We start from the raw sequence: 16,076 nt of genomic DNA, 5'->3' as shown, positions 1-16,076 counted from the left end.
AGCTGATCATCTGTCCTCTTTCCCTGTATACACCAAGTATGCATGCACACATGTGAGAGTTAGCTCGAACATCCCTGTGGCCCATGTCACACATAGCCCTGTGAGGTCAGCCTCTAGTCTAAAACATACCCTTCTTTTCACGTTACAACAGGCGCAAGGAAGAGAGACCTCATCTCGTCTGTCTTGTGAAGGAGCCGAGCCCCTGGGAGTCACCGAGAATGGCTCAGGCCAACCTAACCTGCTGGAAGGGCTTTGTTTTCCTGGGCTTCTCGGGCTTTGGGGAGCTGCAGCTTCTGCTGTTCGCGTTGTTCCTCTCTCTCTACCTTGTCACCATCACCAGCAACGTCTTCATCATCGTGGTCATCAGGCTGGACAGCCACCTGCACACCCCCATGTATCTCTTCCTCTCCTTCTTGTCCTTCTCCGAGACCTGTTACACTTTGGGCATCATCCCCAGGATGCTCTTTGGCCTGGTTATGGGGGGCCAGGCTATCTCCTATGTGGGCTGTGCTGCCCAGATGTTTTTCTCTGCCTCCTGGGCTTGTACCAACTGCTTCCTCTTGTCAGTCATGGGCTTTGACAGGTATGTGGCCATCTGTGCCCCACTGCACTATGCCAGCCGCATGAATCCTCTGCTCTGTGCCCAACTGGTCGGTGCCTCCTTCGTGAGCGGATACCTCTTTGGACTGGGAATGACGGCGGTGATCTTCCGCCTGCCGTTCTGCGGCTCCTGTGAAATTCAGCATTTCTTCTGTGACACGCCCCCGGCGCTGAGCCTAGCCTGCGGGGATACGAGACTAAGCGAGCTGGGGATCCTCATCCTCAGCCTGCTGGTGCTCCTGGTCTCCTTCTTCTTCATCGCCGTCTCCTACGTCTACATCGTGCTCGCGATCCTGAGGATGCCCTCGGCCGCGGGTCGGAGGAGAGCGTTCTCCACTTGCGCCTCCCACCTCACGGTGGTCACCATCCACTACGGCTGCGCTTCCTTCATGTACCTGAGGCCCAAAGCCAGCTACTCTCTGGAGCGGGACCAGCTTATTGCCGTCACCTACACCGTGGCCACCCCTCTTCTCAACCCCATCGTTTATAGTTTAAGGAATCGGGCTGTGCAGACAGCTCTGAGAAATGCTTTCCGAGGGAACTTGCTGGGTAAAGGATGAAGGCTAGTCCAAGGAGACACTCTCCTCTGGGAAGGCCGCTCACAGACCGGACCCAGTCCATGGCCATGCACTCCAGACCTCAGGGAGGGCTCCTCCACCCACGGTCCCCGGGACAGCACCGTCCAGCCTCTGCCCTTCCTCCCGGGCTGCGTGGAGAGAAAAGGGAGGATTTTTTTTTTTTTTTTTTTGCTTTCTCCACTGTGCTCAACTCATAGTGAGCTCAGATATGAATGTTCTTAGCCGCACAGATGCCATGCTACTTACCAATTCTTGCATATTAAGAATTTTCTTTTTTCTTCTTTTACCCTTCCCTTTCCTTTTATTTCTTTCTTTTTTTTTTTAAATTTATTTTTGATACAGGCTCTCACTCTAGCTCAGACTAACCTGGAAATCCCAGACTGGCTTTGAACTTTTTGTTTTTTTATTTTGGTCCTTTTGAGGTAGACTTGTCTCACTCTAGCCCAGGCTGACTTGCAACACACTCTTTAGCTCCAGGTTGGCCTTGAACTCACAGTGATCCTCCTATTTCAGCCTCCTAAGGGTTGACATGGGCTGCCATGCCCAGATGTCCTTGAACTCTTTATGGTAATCTTTTCTCCTCAGCCCCTCAAGTAAGAGTTGGTATCATAGGCATGAGCCATCATGCCTGGCAAGAAGAGTGTTGTTTTCTAAAAAATATTTTATGTATTTATTTGTGAGTGAAGGGGGATATGGGTACTTCAGGGTCTCTTGTCACTGCAATCCAACCATTTTTGTGCATCTGGTTTTATGTGGGTACTGGGGAATCAAACAGGCTGTCTGGATTGGTTAGCAAACATATTCAACTTCTGATTCAACTTTCTAGCCTAAGGAGAGTTTTCTTTTTATTTAAAACTTATCATTTATTTATTTAGAAAAACAGAGAGAATGGGCATGCCAGGGCTTCTAGCCACTGCGAATGAACTCCACATACATGCACCACCATGTTCATCTGGCTTCTGTGGGTACTAGGGAATCGAACCTGGGCTGTTAGGTTTCACAGCCCAGGAGAATTTTCTTAATTCATTAAGATCATCACAAGTTTCCAACTAAGCTCAACAAAGTATGGGAACTTAAATCAGGAATGCCAGGATCCAGGGGTGCTGTGGTAAATTCTGAAATCACTGCATAGATAGAGTATTAGGTCTCTAATGTCCTCCAAGACCTGGCATTCAGAGACTGATAACATGACAAGGGCAGAGCAGGCAGACGCTCTCTCTGCTTAGACTCCTTGCTCCTGAACCCAGGAATCATCCATCTGAATTTGTTGTAGAGCTATATGGTCAGCCTGCTCCATCCCCATCTACAATGTTTTAAACAGTGTTCCAGGAATTGTGAGGGATAAGGCAAAGTGTAGTTAACTCTCACACTGGTCTGGCAAGGGTGTGAATGTAAGATCTCCAACTAACTAATGAATAATGTCAGAGAAACCTCTTAGCCCTTTTCAGTTTCAGTGAAATGGTTCTAGCATCATAATTTTGTGTTGGCATGGAAACTATATCATGTATATAAGAAATTCAATAAAATACACAAAGAAATTAGCAAAATACTTGGGTAATTATGCACATCAAATAAATGCCCTCCTACTATCAATGTGTTATAGAAAATGATTCTGGCTTTCAGTTTGAAGAAAAGTTACTCTATAGTGTGGTTCTATAATGGCTTTGTGACTAAGATAGTATTTCATCTTATTCCTCAAAAATGGATGGGATCTTGATGTCACTGGCCAGGGCATTTGTCAAAGAAAACATAAAAAATAATTAGAAGGCAAGACAATACAATTATGCTACAAACTGTGGTGAGTTGTCCAAAGGGACTACAAATGTTTTATAAATGATGAGAGATTTTCTTGGGTAAAGATTTTCTTTGTGTGTTTATGCATGAACAGTGTATTTGCACATAGGTATGTATGTTCACATGTGCATTGGCATTCATGTGGTAGGCGAGCATGTGTGTGCACATGAATGTGAAGATCAAGGTTGATGTCAGATGTCTTTATTAATTTCTCTCTTCCTTATTTTTGTGAGACAGGATCTCCCATTGAATCCAGAACTCACTGATTACACTAGATAATCTAGCAGCAAGCTCTGTAGACCCTCCTGCTTCCATTTTCTATCTGTGCTGTCATTATAGGTGAGTATCACCATATCAAGCCTTTTAGTGGGTGCTGGGGATTGAACTCAGGTCCACATGCTTGGGTGGCAAGCATTTTACTGACTGAGCCATCTCCCCAGTCCCTTGGGGAGAGAGTTTTTTTTTGTGTGTGTGTGTGGTTATTGTTGTTGGAACTGGCCAACGGTTGAATACTCGAGGCACAATCCTTTTGGCAAGTAGGAATCAGAGTAAAGTAAAGGTTTGAGCAGAGCGTGAAGAGGCATCTGTGAAGTGATTTAAGAGGACGAACCCTCCAGCAAGGAGGAGGGTGTATGGCAGCAGAAAACCTAGGGGCAGAGGCACCAGGAAGAATCCCATCATCATGCTGGACAGCAACACTGGGAAATAGAAGGAAATGACAACCAGTGCAGATTTTACAAGAGTAGGTTCCACATTCAGAGGACTTACCAAAGAGCTCAAAGTGAGGAATGACCAGAGAAATGAACTTGAGCAGAGCTGATTCTTTTCTGATAGCGACCTGTATTTATTCATACTTTCAGTGAAGAAAAACATATTTTACTTAGATTTGATGGAAATTAAGTCTGGGAGGACCAACAGCTTACAGATGAGAATATTCTGGAGAAGCTGGTGAGTTAGTGATACGGTATAAAGAGTCCGGGTAAGATGGGAAAGACTCAAATCCCTTTGTTAGGTATTTGTACATGTGCCTTAAAAGGGCCAACTTTACAGAGAGAGGGAGAGGGACAGGGAGAGGGAGAGAGAGAGAGGACAAAGCAGATGCCTCTGGTGTGAGCATAAGTGCACATGTCCCATTCATGGTCTTGTGAAGAAGAGTCTGGATCAGACTGACTTTCTTTTTCTTTTTTATGTTTTTGAGACAGGATCTCTTAATCCTGGGCTGATCTTGAATTCACTCTGTAACCCCAGGTTAGTCTTGAACTCACCGTGATCATCTTACCTCAGCCTCTGGAGTTCTAAGTCTAAGGGTGTGTGCCATCATACCTGGCTCCAGACTGAGTTTTAGCCATAGTCCCTTTTTATGTGTAATTAAGAGCAAATCTCTTGGGATTTTGTGCCTCCATTGTCTCCATTGTAAAATGGAGTGCTAAGAGGCTGAGATAGCTTTTTGGTGACATTATTATAAAGTCTTCAGAAGAAAGCCTGTTATATACTACAAACACAAAAACAAAAACAAAAACAAAAACAAAACCACATAGTAATGTTATTTGGACCATCAACTTGGGCTACCATATCTTTGCACATTGACTTTGGTGGCAAGTAGAGCCCGCAATGTTTAGAACCTTTTGTCTCATGAAATATGTAGTCAAAGGAATGGGAAATGCTAGCACCTGGCACTGTGTCTGACTTGAGAAGATCAGAAGATGGATTTGATCACACAGACCTGAGAGGATGGTCTATTGGAAAATTGGTTAGATGTCAAAGAGGTTCAAACAACTGACATGGAGTGATTTTTATTAGGGCTGAAATAATTGTGTAAAGCCAACTAAGCATTAGGAAAGAATAAAACTCAAGGATACAGCCGCAGAGCTGGGTCTTGGGGCTCCAGGGCACTGGTGGCTCTGTAGTTATAAAGAAGACAGCGAAGGTAAGACCAGGATTCTAGTTTACGGGAAGTGGATGAAGGTTAAGAAGATATGAATATTCATTAGGATAAGAATCTCTGAGATCAAGAAGGCTACTTCATACAAGTTGTAATTGCCATGGTTTTATTCCTGAATATTCATGGTTCTCAAATTATACATGCTGATTACATAGTGTATTTTTGCTTCAGTATAGTGAGTCAGAATTTTATTTTAGATGACATTGTTTACAGCTTGACAATTTCATATTCTTATGGCATTTTCGTTGTTTTTTATTTGTACATGTATTTTTAATATTTTTAAAATTTTTTTGTTTACTTTATTTATTTGAGAGCAACAGACACAGAGAGAAAGAGGCAGATAGAAAGAGAGAGAGAGAAAGAGAATGGGCATGCCAGGGCCTTTAGCTACTGCAAACATACTCTAGACATATACACCACCTTGTGCTTCTGGCTAACGTGGGTCTTGTGGAATTGAGCCTTGAGCCAGATCCTTAGGCTTCACAGGCAAGCACTTAACCACTAAGCCATATTTTCAGACCTGTATTTTTAAAACTTTATATTTCTCAGTCTCTGTAAGCAGTGATAATTAACTTTAGCTTTAAAGAACACTTTTACACTCATCGCATGCCTAGTAACACAATTCTGGCCTTTAAAGTTCTTTGCAGTGTTGGAGGATGGAGGCTTTTTCCCTTTGCCTCTGGTTCTTTTCAGAACACACAGCTTTAGAGACTAAAGTTTATACTTCCCACACTTGGTAAGTATATTAAGTGACACTGACTTTTGATGGCACACTAGACTACCTTTTTACAACAATAAAAATTTTGGGGGTTGGAGCTATGGCTCAGTAGTTAAGATCCTTGCCTGTAAAACCTAATGACCTGGGTTCAATTTCCTGGTACCCACATAAGCCAGATGAATAAGGTGGCCCATGCATCTGGAGTTTGTTTATAGAGGCTAGAGGCCCTGAAGCACCCAATGTCACTCTTTCTCTCCCTGTATCTCTCCAATATCTACTATTTCTCAATAAAATATTTTTTAATTGTTCCTTATAATGAATTTAGATATTTTTAACATTCATTTTAAGAATACTTTTTGATTGTTAGATGCCATTATTTTTGATTGCTCAACTAAGTGTTATTAAAATACTTGTATGTGACTTGCAAATATCTTTTATATTTATAATTATTTTTTAAAAAATTGTTCTTGTGATAGAATTTTCCCTGGGACTATTGAGAAATAATGTTTACTCAGGTGAAGTAGTTGAAAATTTGATTAAGGAGTGGCATTCATAGATAGGAGTGTGCGTTTGTGCTGGATATTTGCAGTCTAACATGAGAAAATACATGACTTAAGAATTCTCACCAGCAAATTGTACCCCCACCTTCTATAAGGCAGTTGTGAATATTAGCATATGAGGGTCCACTATTCATACCAAACCTGTATTGAACATTCTCAGAGACAGAGCATTCTATTCAAGTTTTACCTCTATTTTGGAAATTTGTAAACAATTTTACTGGCTTATTCTAAAAAAATATGCAAGTAAATGAACACAAACATCATTTGTATCATATTAAATGTAAGAGGACCTTAAGAGGACAAAGCATTCTGAGGTTCTGTAATTGTGTGTTTCTGAGAGTAATAACATCTATTATAATGATGAAGTATGAAAAGGGACAAGAAAAAATGAGTATTATTCTTATCTCTGTTTGGTTCTGCTTTGTGGAAAAAAATATTGAGATTACCCAGAATAAAAAAAAATCATCGTTATCAAGTGTAATAATTTAAAATTTTTAAGGCTAAAAATAAATTGTAAATCACTTTATATTTATTTATCTACTTTATCAGGCACTTATTTATAGCATAATTAGCTGTTCCTATTTAAAAATATTTTTTTATTTTTTCATTTATTTATTTGAGAGTGAGAGAGAGAGGAGAGAGAAAGAGGCAGAGAGAGAATGGGCATGTCAGGGCCTCCAGCCACTGCAAACAAACTCCAGACACATGTGCACCACCACCCCTTCTTGTGATTCTGGCTTACATGGATCCCAAGGAGTTGAACCTGTGCCCTTTGGCTTTGCAGCCAAATGCCTTAACTGCTAAGCCATGTCTCTAGCCCAGCTGTTCCTATTTATATAATAACATGGTCCACAGAAACACAGAAATTTATTTTAGATAATTTTTCCCTTTTAAGAAGAAATATTTTCTATAATCAGAATGCAACAATGTAATACATTTTACATGTAAAAAGGTATTCAGAACACACAAAAATAAAAACCTTGTCACCCTCAGTAGTTACTAATTACATCCATATAAATGTATATCCCTGACCTCCATCTTCAACACACCCCCATGCTTGATATATATTTTTAAATCCTGCAATAAATGTAACACACACACACACACACACACACACACACACACACACACACACCTTTCATTCTCCATACTGCCTCTCTGCCAGTATATTCCATCACACTGAGATTTCTATGATCCCAAACCATCAACTTCTTAGTTTCCAAAGAATGAATTGGTGAAGCCAACATAGTCATAGCCTGCAGGTTGGCTTCGACCCCGTGGATCCACATACTGCTGCATGTGTATGGTACAGAATGACACTTGTTCTGGGGTCAGAGCCTAGAGCAGATAAAGAGAGAAATACAACATTACAGTGATTCAAGCACAGCTGTTGCCTTGGGGCCTCCATTATGTCCTAAAGGTAGGAGGTGCAGAGCTTTTGGGAGGAAAAGCAAGCCTATTTCCTATCAATACCATTTCCTCATAAATTTGTATCTTCTAAACAATAAGAACAATTTGAATTTTCAGCCTAGCTTTTTGTTCATTCACTTTGAATATTCACATTTCCCATGATATAAATTTGGTATATTCTGTGGTAATGACAAAACAGCCTAAAACACAGGTTTTGGGTGACTCTGAGAGTCAATGCGAGCCACTATAGGTTTTTGAGGTGGATTAAGACAAAATGAATTGACCAAAACAGACGGCATCTTGTGAAAGCAAAAGTCTGAGGAAGCGCAGAGAGAATGTGGGTGGAAGTTTTGAAGTAGGTGAGTAAGACCAAAGTGACCCAAACCCATCTTGTGAGAACCGCACAGTGGCTGAAACCAGTGGAATCTGACCTGCTTCATGTCCTCTTTGGTAATGTAGGCCTTGCCCTCGGCCAGAGCCTGGAAGCCACTCTCTATATCGTCTTTGGTCTTGATGTTCTCTGACTCCTTGTCAATCAGGAATGATGTGTAGTCCTCCAGGGAGACATATCCCTTCCTGTGGGAGAAATGGAGCAGGAGCTTGCCGTCCCAAGATGGAGGAGGTGGTCTCCTCCCCAAGCTGTGGGGTACCTCAGAGGCATGCCAACTTCTTCATGCTGCTCTGCGGTGCTGCTCATGATCTGACCCTCCTCACCCTCTTAAAAACAAGTTATTAGTTTCCCAAACTACACACAGCATGCAAACTCTTCACAGTTTTGGAATTTGCCATCAACACCAGTGTCCAGGTATCTAAATAAACCCTGGTCATCCTTTATCTTTAGAAGTAGAAAGAGCCAACTGCTTACAGTAACTTGAGATTGTATAGCACTACCACCCACCATAAGCACATAGAACTTCCCTCAGATATGGCCCAAGAAATACATATGACCTTTTGATCTCATATATATGAGAGGATTCTTCTCTCAAGTCCTACCCTCTGAAACAGCTGAAATCCATAGATTAAACATGAAACATGAAATGAAGACATTGAAGATCTTGGGCTCAAGTTAGAACTAGCGTCATTGACTTCTGAGATAATCTCAAAAGAATCAAATTCATTTACAATTGTCTGTACCTCTCCATTTTCAAATGAGCTAATTTCATCGACCATTTTTCTCTTGGGTCCTGTGTCTCCAGTGCCTGATTGGGCCTGATCTTTGGCCCCACTCTTACCTCCCTGGATCCACAGCATCCAGGAACTTCTGAAACCTGGGTTCAGGCTCTTCTTCCTCCGCCATGGACAAGCCATAATTGAGTCCCCTCAGGCATGACTGGAACTCCTTGTGAGTCAAGCGCCCTGTCAAATTCTCATCAAAATGTCTAAAGAATAGAAATATTTTATGAAGCTCAAGTGACAACCAGGTTGGAATAGAAAAGTCAGGTCTAGCTACACCAGCCAGAGCTTTATCATCAGTATGTCACAAGTCATCAGGGAACTGAGCAGAGAGTTGTCTGTATAGCTATACTTTGTTTTTAAACCTAATGGTTAGAAAAATCACATAAGGCAGTGAGCAAGAAAGGAATTTGGCTTTGTAAGCCTAGTAATTTCACAGACATTACCCTAAAACCCAAGACTTAAGATAATTAACATATTTAGATATTCACTGAAGATCCCATAAAGCCACAAAAAGGGAAAAATTATTCATTTGTACACTTATTTAAAATGGTCTAGAAAATAAGGGACCAAGCAACTATGAAATTATACTCACTTATAGGTGGTGCTAAACTCCTTTAGTGTCTCCTCACTCACACCTATGGTATCCCTGAGAGGACAAAAACAACAACTCTGCATTAAACCATGAAGTAAAACAAGAAACAGCAATAGACATGCTCTGTGAGGAATTTTAATGGACAATATACTACTTGGGTCATTTAGTTCAGAAGTTGGCAAACTACTCCATGGACCAAATCAAGCTTGCCTTCTGTTTCCACACTCTGTGAACCAAGAATTTACATTTACAGAGTTGAAAATAATTAAAATAAGAATATTGTCTGAAACCTGAAAATTACATGAAATTCAGATTGCAATGTCCACAAATTAAGTGTTAATGGACAGAGCCATGCTCATTCACTTATGAATAATCTATGGCTATTTTCCCATCTCCTAAGGAGAATTGAAAAGCTACAACAAAAAAAAGTGATGGTTCAACAAGACTAAGTTGTTTATAAGAAGGCCATCTACAGAAAAAAATTGCCAACCCTTAATGTACATAAAAATATTCTCAAATATTATTGAGGTCTAAACATCCCATGCCAAGATTAATTTATCTAGGAGAAGTTAATTTCCACTTTTATGCTCTTATACTTCAAACTTTGAATACATCTTCTATCTGAGATAATATCTTGAGGGAAATTTTATAAAGAGGAATGCTTTCTTCTATAATCTCGCAGGTTGCTAGAAGGACTTTGAGAACCAGACAGAGGTGGCATGTGCCCAGAAAGGTTATGAATACTCTCATAGGGAGGAGCACCTCGCTTATTTCATAGTCGACTCTGGTTCACACAAGTAGTCTACCTGTGTGGCAGTTAAAGAGGTAATAGCAGCATTATGGGTGAGTCTGGCATCTCTGATGCAGTTATTTTTATCAGCTACCCTAAGTTCTAGCCCTTAGTTAAGTTCTTAGTATCTACTACCATTGGACCCCTCCCTGCCTGGGATTTAAATCCTCCGCACTTGGCCTGGATCTGCTGCTCCAGATTGTGCTGCATCCGCATTCCTAGCTGGTGGAGCTGATCCCACTGCTGGGCCAGTCCGATGGTGCTGTACTTGATGTCAAGGATCAGAGCCTCTTCCATGTTGTCCCCCAGGTCCTCAATCTTGGTCAGATGACGTTTCATTGCCTGGATCTCCTTCTGTTTCCTCTGGAAAAGAAAATCAGAGAGGAAGTAAGTCAGCTGTTGCGGTCACCTCCATGCTGCAGGGACGGACTTACAAGCCAGGCATACTTCACAGGAGGAAGCTATTTATTTCAGGTTTACAGATCCAGGGGAAGTTCCATAGTGGTGGAAGAAGCCAGCCCCTTTTTACACATCCACACAGAGAGCAAAAGCCCTGGGCAGCCAGCCAGCCCCACAAAGCAAAAAACAGCAGGGAACCCAGGCAGAACTCACTCTGCCTACTTAAGCTGGAATTGAGATCCTCTCCCACTAACTCCTTAGGGCTAGACCCCAGGATCTAACCCCAGTGATACCTCCTCCAGCTAGGCAGCTGAAGACAAGCTTTTTCATGAAAACACCTAAGTCTATTGGGGGACATTCAAACTACCACATCAGGCCACCATATCCAAATCCAGATAAGTTGATAAATTTCAGTTTCCTTGGAAAATCGCTTTTTGTTTTTTCAATTATTTGTAGTGGTCTTTTTACCCTCTATGACAAAATGAACAACTTAAGGAAGCCACTTCTCTCCTGTCATTATCTGTAGGACATCAACCACCCATATATCAGGTGAGGTGGCAAATACCTGAAATCCTGACATTTGGGAAGTGGAGACAATTCAGGATCAGTTCAGGGACACCTTCAATTACACAGAAATTTCTAGGCCAGTCTAGTTTATATAAGACCCTGTAAAGTGTGTGTGTGTGTGTATACATACATACATACATACATATATGTGTGTGTGTGTGTGTATATATATATATATATATATATATATATATATATATATGTTTATATATATATTTATATTTATATATATAAAATTACAGATAGATTTTCAGGCACCATCAGCTCCAATGATTAACCCAAGCTGAACACCTGACCTCCTCAGTGTGTCTAATCCTTGACTTGACTTCCCATACCAGCTGGGAAGATGTGTATGAACCATTCTTCCCATACAAACACATTTTATGCAATTCTATAAATCTTTAAGGCATAGGGATTGTATTCACAAAGGAGTGGAAGGACAAATTAGCACTGATGATGGTGAGGATGATGTGACAAAGCTTAGATGATGTAAGGTAGATAAGCTCTACCTGATATTTTACTCTTCTATGAGGGAAAAGTCAAATATTGCTAGTTATTCTTTTGTTTTTTTTTCCCTCTGGAAGGAAACAATCATAAAACAAGATAAAGGAGCACTGTCATAGCTCACTGCTTCATTCATTCATAGGCAGATGATCAAGATGGAGTTATATTATTGTTTGGCTATGTCAAATAATGGAAATTTTTGGTGATGTTCCAGGTTGTAGACTAGGAACATTTATGTCTGCTCTTTCCCTTCATCATTTTAGCACCTATTTAAACACATATATTAACTCCATTGTGCAGCTGCAAGACGCTCAGAGATTTAGCTAAGGTGAGACCCATGCCTAGTGTGATGGTCCATGGTTAGAATGCAATTTGATTATTGTGTGGAACTATAGTTTGGGATTAACTTTAAGGTCGTCTTTATCTCAAAACACCACCTGGTGACCTTTATGTGGATTCTCTTGTGCTTTTTAGGATTCTAACAATATATTCAGCTAGTATACAAACTTTACTGACCTTATTTGCTTCCAATTGGGATTCCAGAGTCCCTGTTTCTTTGAGCAAAGATCTATTAAAAACCAAAAGTAAAATTATTCATTATACTAGAGGTTAATACACAGACATACCAATTCAAAAACTCAGAGCCTTTCTACATATTTGCTTTTATTTCTCCAGAGTTGCATGATATCTAAGCATTGATAAATCCATACTTCTACAGCCAAATCCTTCTGTATCGTCAGTCCTTTTAGATTGATGGTACAGGAAGTAAGGGAAGACGTAGTTCTTCTCTGTCTAGAAGGCTTCTATGTATTCTTTCTATGCCTTGTTGTAAGCACAGTCATCCCTTGGGGTCCTTGGGATCCCTGTGGATGATCACGTAGTGGAGGCTCAAGCTTAATACAAAGAAGTGATAAGAAAGAAACCTGCATATTCACTATAGACACATTTATTTTTCCTTTTTTGACTTTGTTTTTTGAGGTAGGGTCTCACTCTAGCACAGACTGACCTGTAACTCACTATGTAGTGTCAGGGTGGCCACAAAATCATAGCAATCCTCCTACCTCTGCCTTCTGAGTGCTGGGATTAAATGTATGCACCACCATGCTTGGCTCACATTGTTTTCTGGAAATTTTGTCTATAGTTGATTGAGTACATAGATGTCTCATGGATATAGAAGGCTGATTCTATACACCTAAGCAATTTAGGAGAGGTTCTACCTGCCAGAGCATAGACAGGGCTGCGATGAAATATACTGAGTTTCTATTTCTTATGCCACCTCTTTATTTAGGCACTATCAGATTGTGATGAAAAGTGATGTCTCAATACTTAGCTATCCTTAACTAATTATTGCAGAAATACATAAAAAAAAACATTAAGTAAAATACTGACCCATCCAGAAAGTAAGCCCTGGACATGATGGACCGGAGCAGGAATCAGGAAAGAAAATAGGAAAAAGTATATGTTAAAATAGATTAGTGATCTTATTTCTCAGATTTATGAAATAGTCTACATCTTTTGTGGTTCATGAGAAAAGAATCTGTCCACATACTGCTTCCTAAAGCCTCTGACCACGAGCAGCTAAGCAGCACCTGTGAGGCTCCAGGCTCAGAGCAACGATGCCATGGTCAGCAGATGTGCTCAGCCTTGAGCACACACTGCAGGGTAAGATACCCCAAACCAGCAGCAGGTACGGACAAGGTTTTCATCCAATCTCTGCCAAATTTCATTCTTGCTCATTGTCTCATTTATCCACACCAATGAACACAGACAAATAATATTTTGCATTGTCCAATCACCACTTTAACCCTCACAAATATATTAATAGTGACTCAAATAGTAGCTAGTCTTTACAACTTGGACCACTTACATTTTTTTTTTTTTTTTTTTTTTTGGTCTTTGAGGCAGGGTCTCATTCTAGCCCAGGCTGATCTGGAATTCACTATGTAGTCTCAGAGTGGCCTTGAATACTCACAGCAATACTCCTACCTCTCTCCTGAGTTCTGGAATTAAAGGCATGTACTACCATGCCTGACTAGGACCATTTACTTTTAACACACAGCAACTTTCATGTGGTTCCTTTTCTATGTGATTTACTGAGAGGTAACAAGTGCTAGCTACACATGCCCTCTGTGTTTAATAAATGAAATGAGCCTGCAATGTGCCACCTCACGCTCATTAGAGCTTTAGTTGTCAGGCAGCCTAGTAGCTTCATATTAGATATTTGTGGCAGAATCTTATTCCGGTTGTGCCAATAAATGCATATGTGACCTTGAGTAAGACAATTTACCTACAACACTGTTCCCCATTTGAAATCAGAGGTAATAAGATCTGTTCTGTACTGTTCAAGGTCACTCTGACAGTTAAGTCAGGTGATGGATATGGAAGCATTTTGTAACGTGCAAACAGAGGACTGTTATTTTGATGTGTAATTATACATAACAAGAGAAAAAGAGGGAGTATTAAAGGGAAAAAAATGAATTAGTTACATAATGGCTATCAGAATAAAATTTCCATTTCTTTATTTTTCAAGAATTAATTCATAAAGCAGGAAAGTCCAAATATAAATTAGGGTAAAGATGTGGTGATTTGTGGTAGCAGAGGTCAGTAAGCTAGAAAAGGGCTATAAGGGAGGGAGGAAAGGGGAGGACTTAAGGGGATGGTACTGTATATATGTAAGTGGACAGACAGATTACTGTGGGTGGAATGGCCTAAGTGAGGTCAGGGGAAGAGATTGAATAAAAAGGAGTATGGAGGGAGGATTGTGAATAAAAATTAAGGATATTGTGAATAAGCCATGCAATAACCCACTTTTTAAGATAATGGCACACCCAGAAGCCATAGACTGTTAGTAGAAAAATTTCAGTGCCAGGAATGGCATACCTTCCAGTGAGTTGTTGGCCAGGGAGACCCCTGATGCCCCCAAAACATTGCAGGTTATTTCCAAGGCTCTTGGTTTCCCACCAGGAAGAGAGGATAAGACCCTATTGATGAAGACTCCATATGCTTGGGCTGCAAGGTCACTGAGAGATCAACCTGGGGCTGAGCTGAAAACCTTTACCCAATAGACCAGCTGACAGAAAGATGGAAAAAGCCACACTGCATGCAGCCCTATTGGAGACAGAAGCCATCAGTGGTGAAAACAGTGAACACGGCAAGTCTCAAGTTTGGCCAGCCAGAACAAATGAGCCAACAGGTGCAATAGTGGCATTTCTGTTATGGGGGAAACCAACTGCTCTCTAATTGGACTGGAGACCCACTCTATGGAAGGGAATACATGCCTGGTACTGAAAACCTAATGAAAAGCCTATGGTGAAGAAGGTCATTTGAATTAGGAGTGTAATGCCTACTCTTGTCTGGTTAAATGCAAATATTATGCTCACCAAACTGATCTGTAAGCACTTTACCTAATGTTCATACCCATATATTAATGATACTCTCATATTTGGTTAGAGAAGCTTCTCTTTTCAGATGGCAGTGACCACTGGGATGACCCAAAAGGCACCATAGTTCTGAAAAGATGTGACAGAGGAGTGTTCAACACTGAAACATCTATATCACACCTTCCATGGCTCAGGGTCCATTGCAGAAGAGATGGTAGAGAGAATGTAAGAGCCAAAGGAAAGGAAGGCCTGCTACAATGCAATTTACAGAGAGAAATTGGCCTTGATATCCATGACCTCACAGTGCCTGGCACTATCTTCACAAGACCCTCATAATGGGAAGAAGAGATGATGACATCAAAATAAAATAGAGACTTATGGGGAGAGGGAGGAGATAAGATGGAGTGTAGATTTTTGAAGGGGAAAGTGGGTGAGGGGAGGTAATTATCATGATTTATTATTGTCTGTAATATGGAAGCTTTCAATAAAAAGGGAAAAAGTGTGGTGATTTGGGACAGTACAGGATGTAGGAAATGCTCTAGTTCTCCCCTGGCACATATACATCTCCATAGTGAACATCACAGGTGGCACAGCAGTCTTGTGTTTGGAGAAAACACAGCACACCTGGTCTCCTGGATCCACTGGAGGAAGGCACTGGCATTCTGCTCAAACTCTTGACACATTTCAAAGTTCGTGACTTGTCTTTCCTCTTCCTTTTGCAGCTCCTGCTCCCGTTCCTAAAACCCATAACCACAGAATAATAGTAAAGCGAGTTTACATTGAAGGTCTTTTTGCCATAAAACAATAGTTTGTAGCCGGGCATGGTGGCGCACGCCTTTCATCCCAGAACTTGGGAGGCAGAGGTAGGAGGATCACTGTGAATTTGAGGTCACCTTGAGATTACATAGTAAATTCCAGCTCAGCTTGAGCTAGAGCAAAACCCTACCTCACCCCCCCCAAAAAAAACAAAACAAAACAAAAATAAAACGTTGTAGGTACAGCTGGACATCCCTGTCGAAAAGCTACCATCTTCCAAAGGCACACGGCCATGCGCTCATGCTCGTCC

At 41.0% G+C, this 16,076-nt stretch overlaps 2 protein-coding genes across 3 annotated transcripts in view; one reads left to right on the top strand and one right to left on the bottom strand.

The window, feature by feature from the left end:
• The first annotated feature begins 218 nt into the window (after positions 1-218).
• Positions 219-1,160, top strand: LOC101601395 (olfactory receptor 10Z1). The gene has a single exon (XM_004671088.2). The coding sequence runs from the start codon at positions 219-221 to the stop codon at positions 1,158-1,160; it is 942 nt and encodes a 313-aa protein (XP_004671145.1).
• A 6,217-nt stretch (positions 1,161-7,377) lies between these two features.
• Spta1 (spectrin alpha, erythrocytic 1) overlaps positions 7,378-16,076 on the bottom strand; it is a 64,493-nt gene continuing 55,794 nt past the window's right edge. For both annotated transcript variants that reach the window (XM_004671090.2, XM_004671089.2), the window contains exons 45-52: positions 15,635-15,747; positions 13,020-13,037; positions 12,147-12,198; positions 10,336-10,523; positions 9,371-9,424; positions 8,835-8,981; positions 8,034-8,178; positions 7,378-7,530 (exon numbers count right to left, since the gene is read on the bottom strand). In XM_004671090.2, coding sequence (XP_004671147.2) covers positions 7,405-7,530; positions 8,034-8,178; positions 8,835-8,981; positions 9,371-9,424; positions 10,336-10,523; positions 12,147-12,198; positions 13,020-13,037; positions 15,635-15,747 — 843 coding nt within the window. In that variant the 3' untranslated portion in view covers positions 7,378-7,404. The remainder of the gene's footprint in view (positions 7,531-8,033; positions 8,179-8,834; positions 8,982-9,370; positions 9,425-10,335; positions 10,524-12,146; positions 12,199-13,019; positions 13,038-15,634; positions 15,748-16,076) is intronic.

Source organism: Jaculus jaculus, chromosome 1 (assembly GCF_020740685.1).
Source record: "Jaculus jaculus isolate mJacJac1 chromosome 1, mJacJac1.mat.Y.cur, whole genome shotgun sequence".
NCBI lineage: Eukaryota > Metazoa > Chordata > Mammalia > Rodentia > Dipodidae > Jaculus > Jaculus jaculus.
This window is presented reverse-complemented; position numbering and strand designations above follow the sequence as displayed.

Coding starts and splice junctions, on each gene's coding strand:
- LOC101601395 (XM_004671088.2), top strand. CDS start 219: ATGGCTCAGGCCAACCTAACCTGCTGGAAGGGCTTTGTTTTCCTGGGC.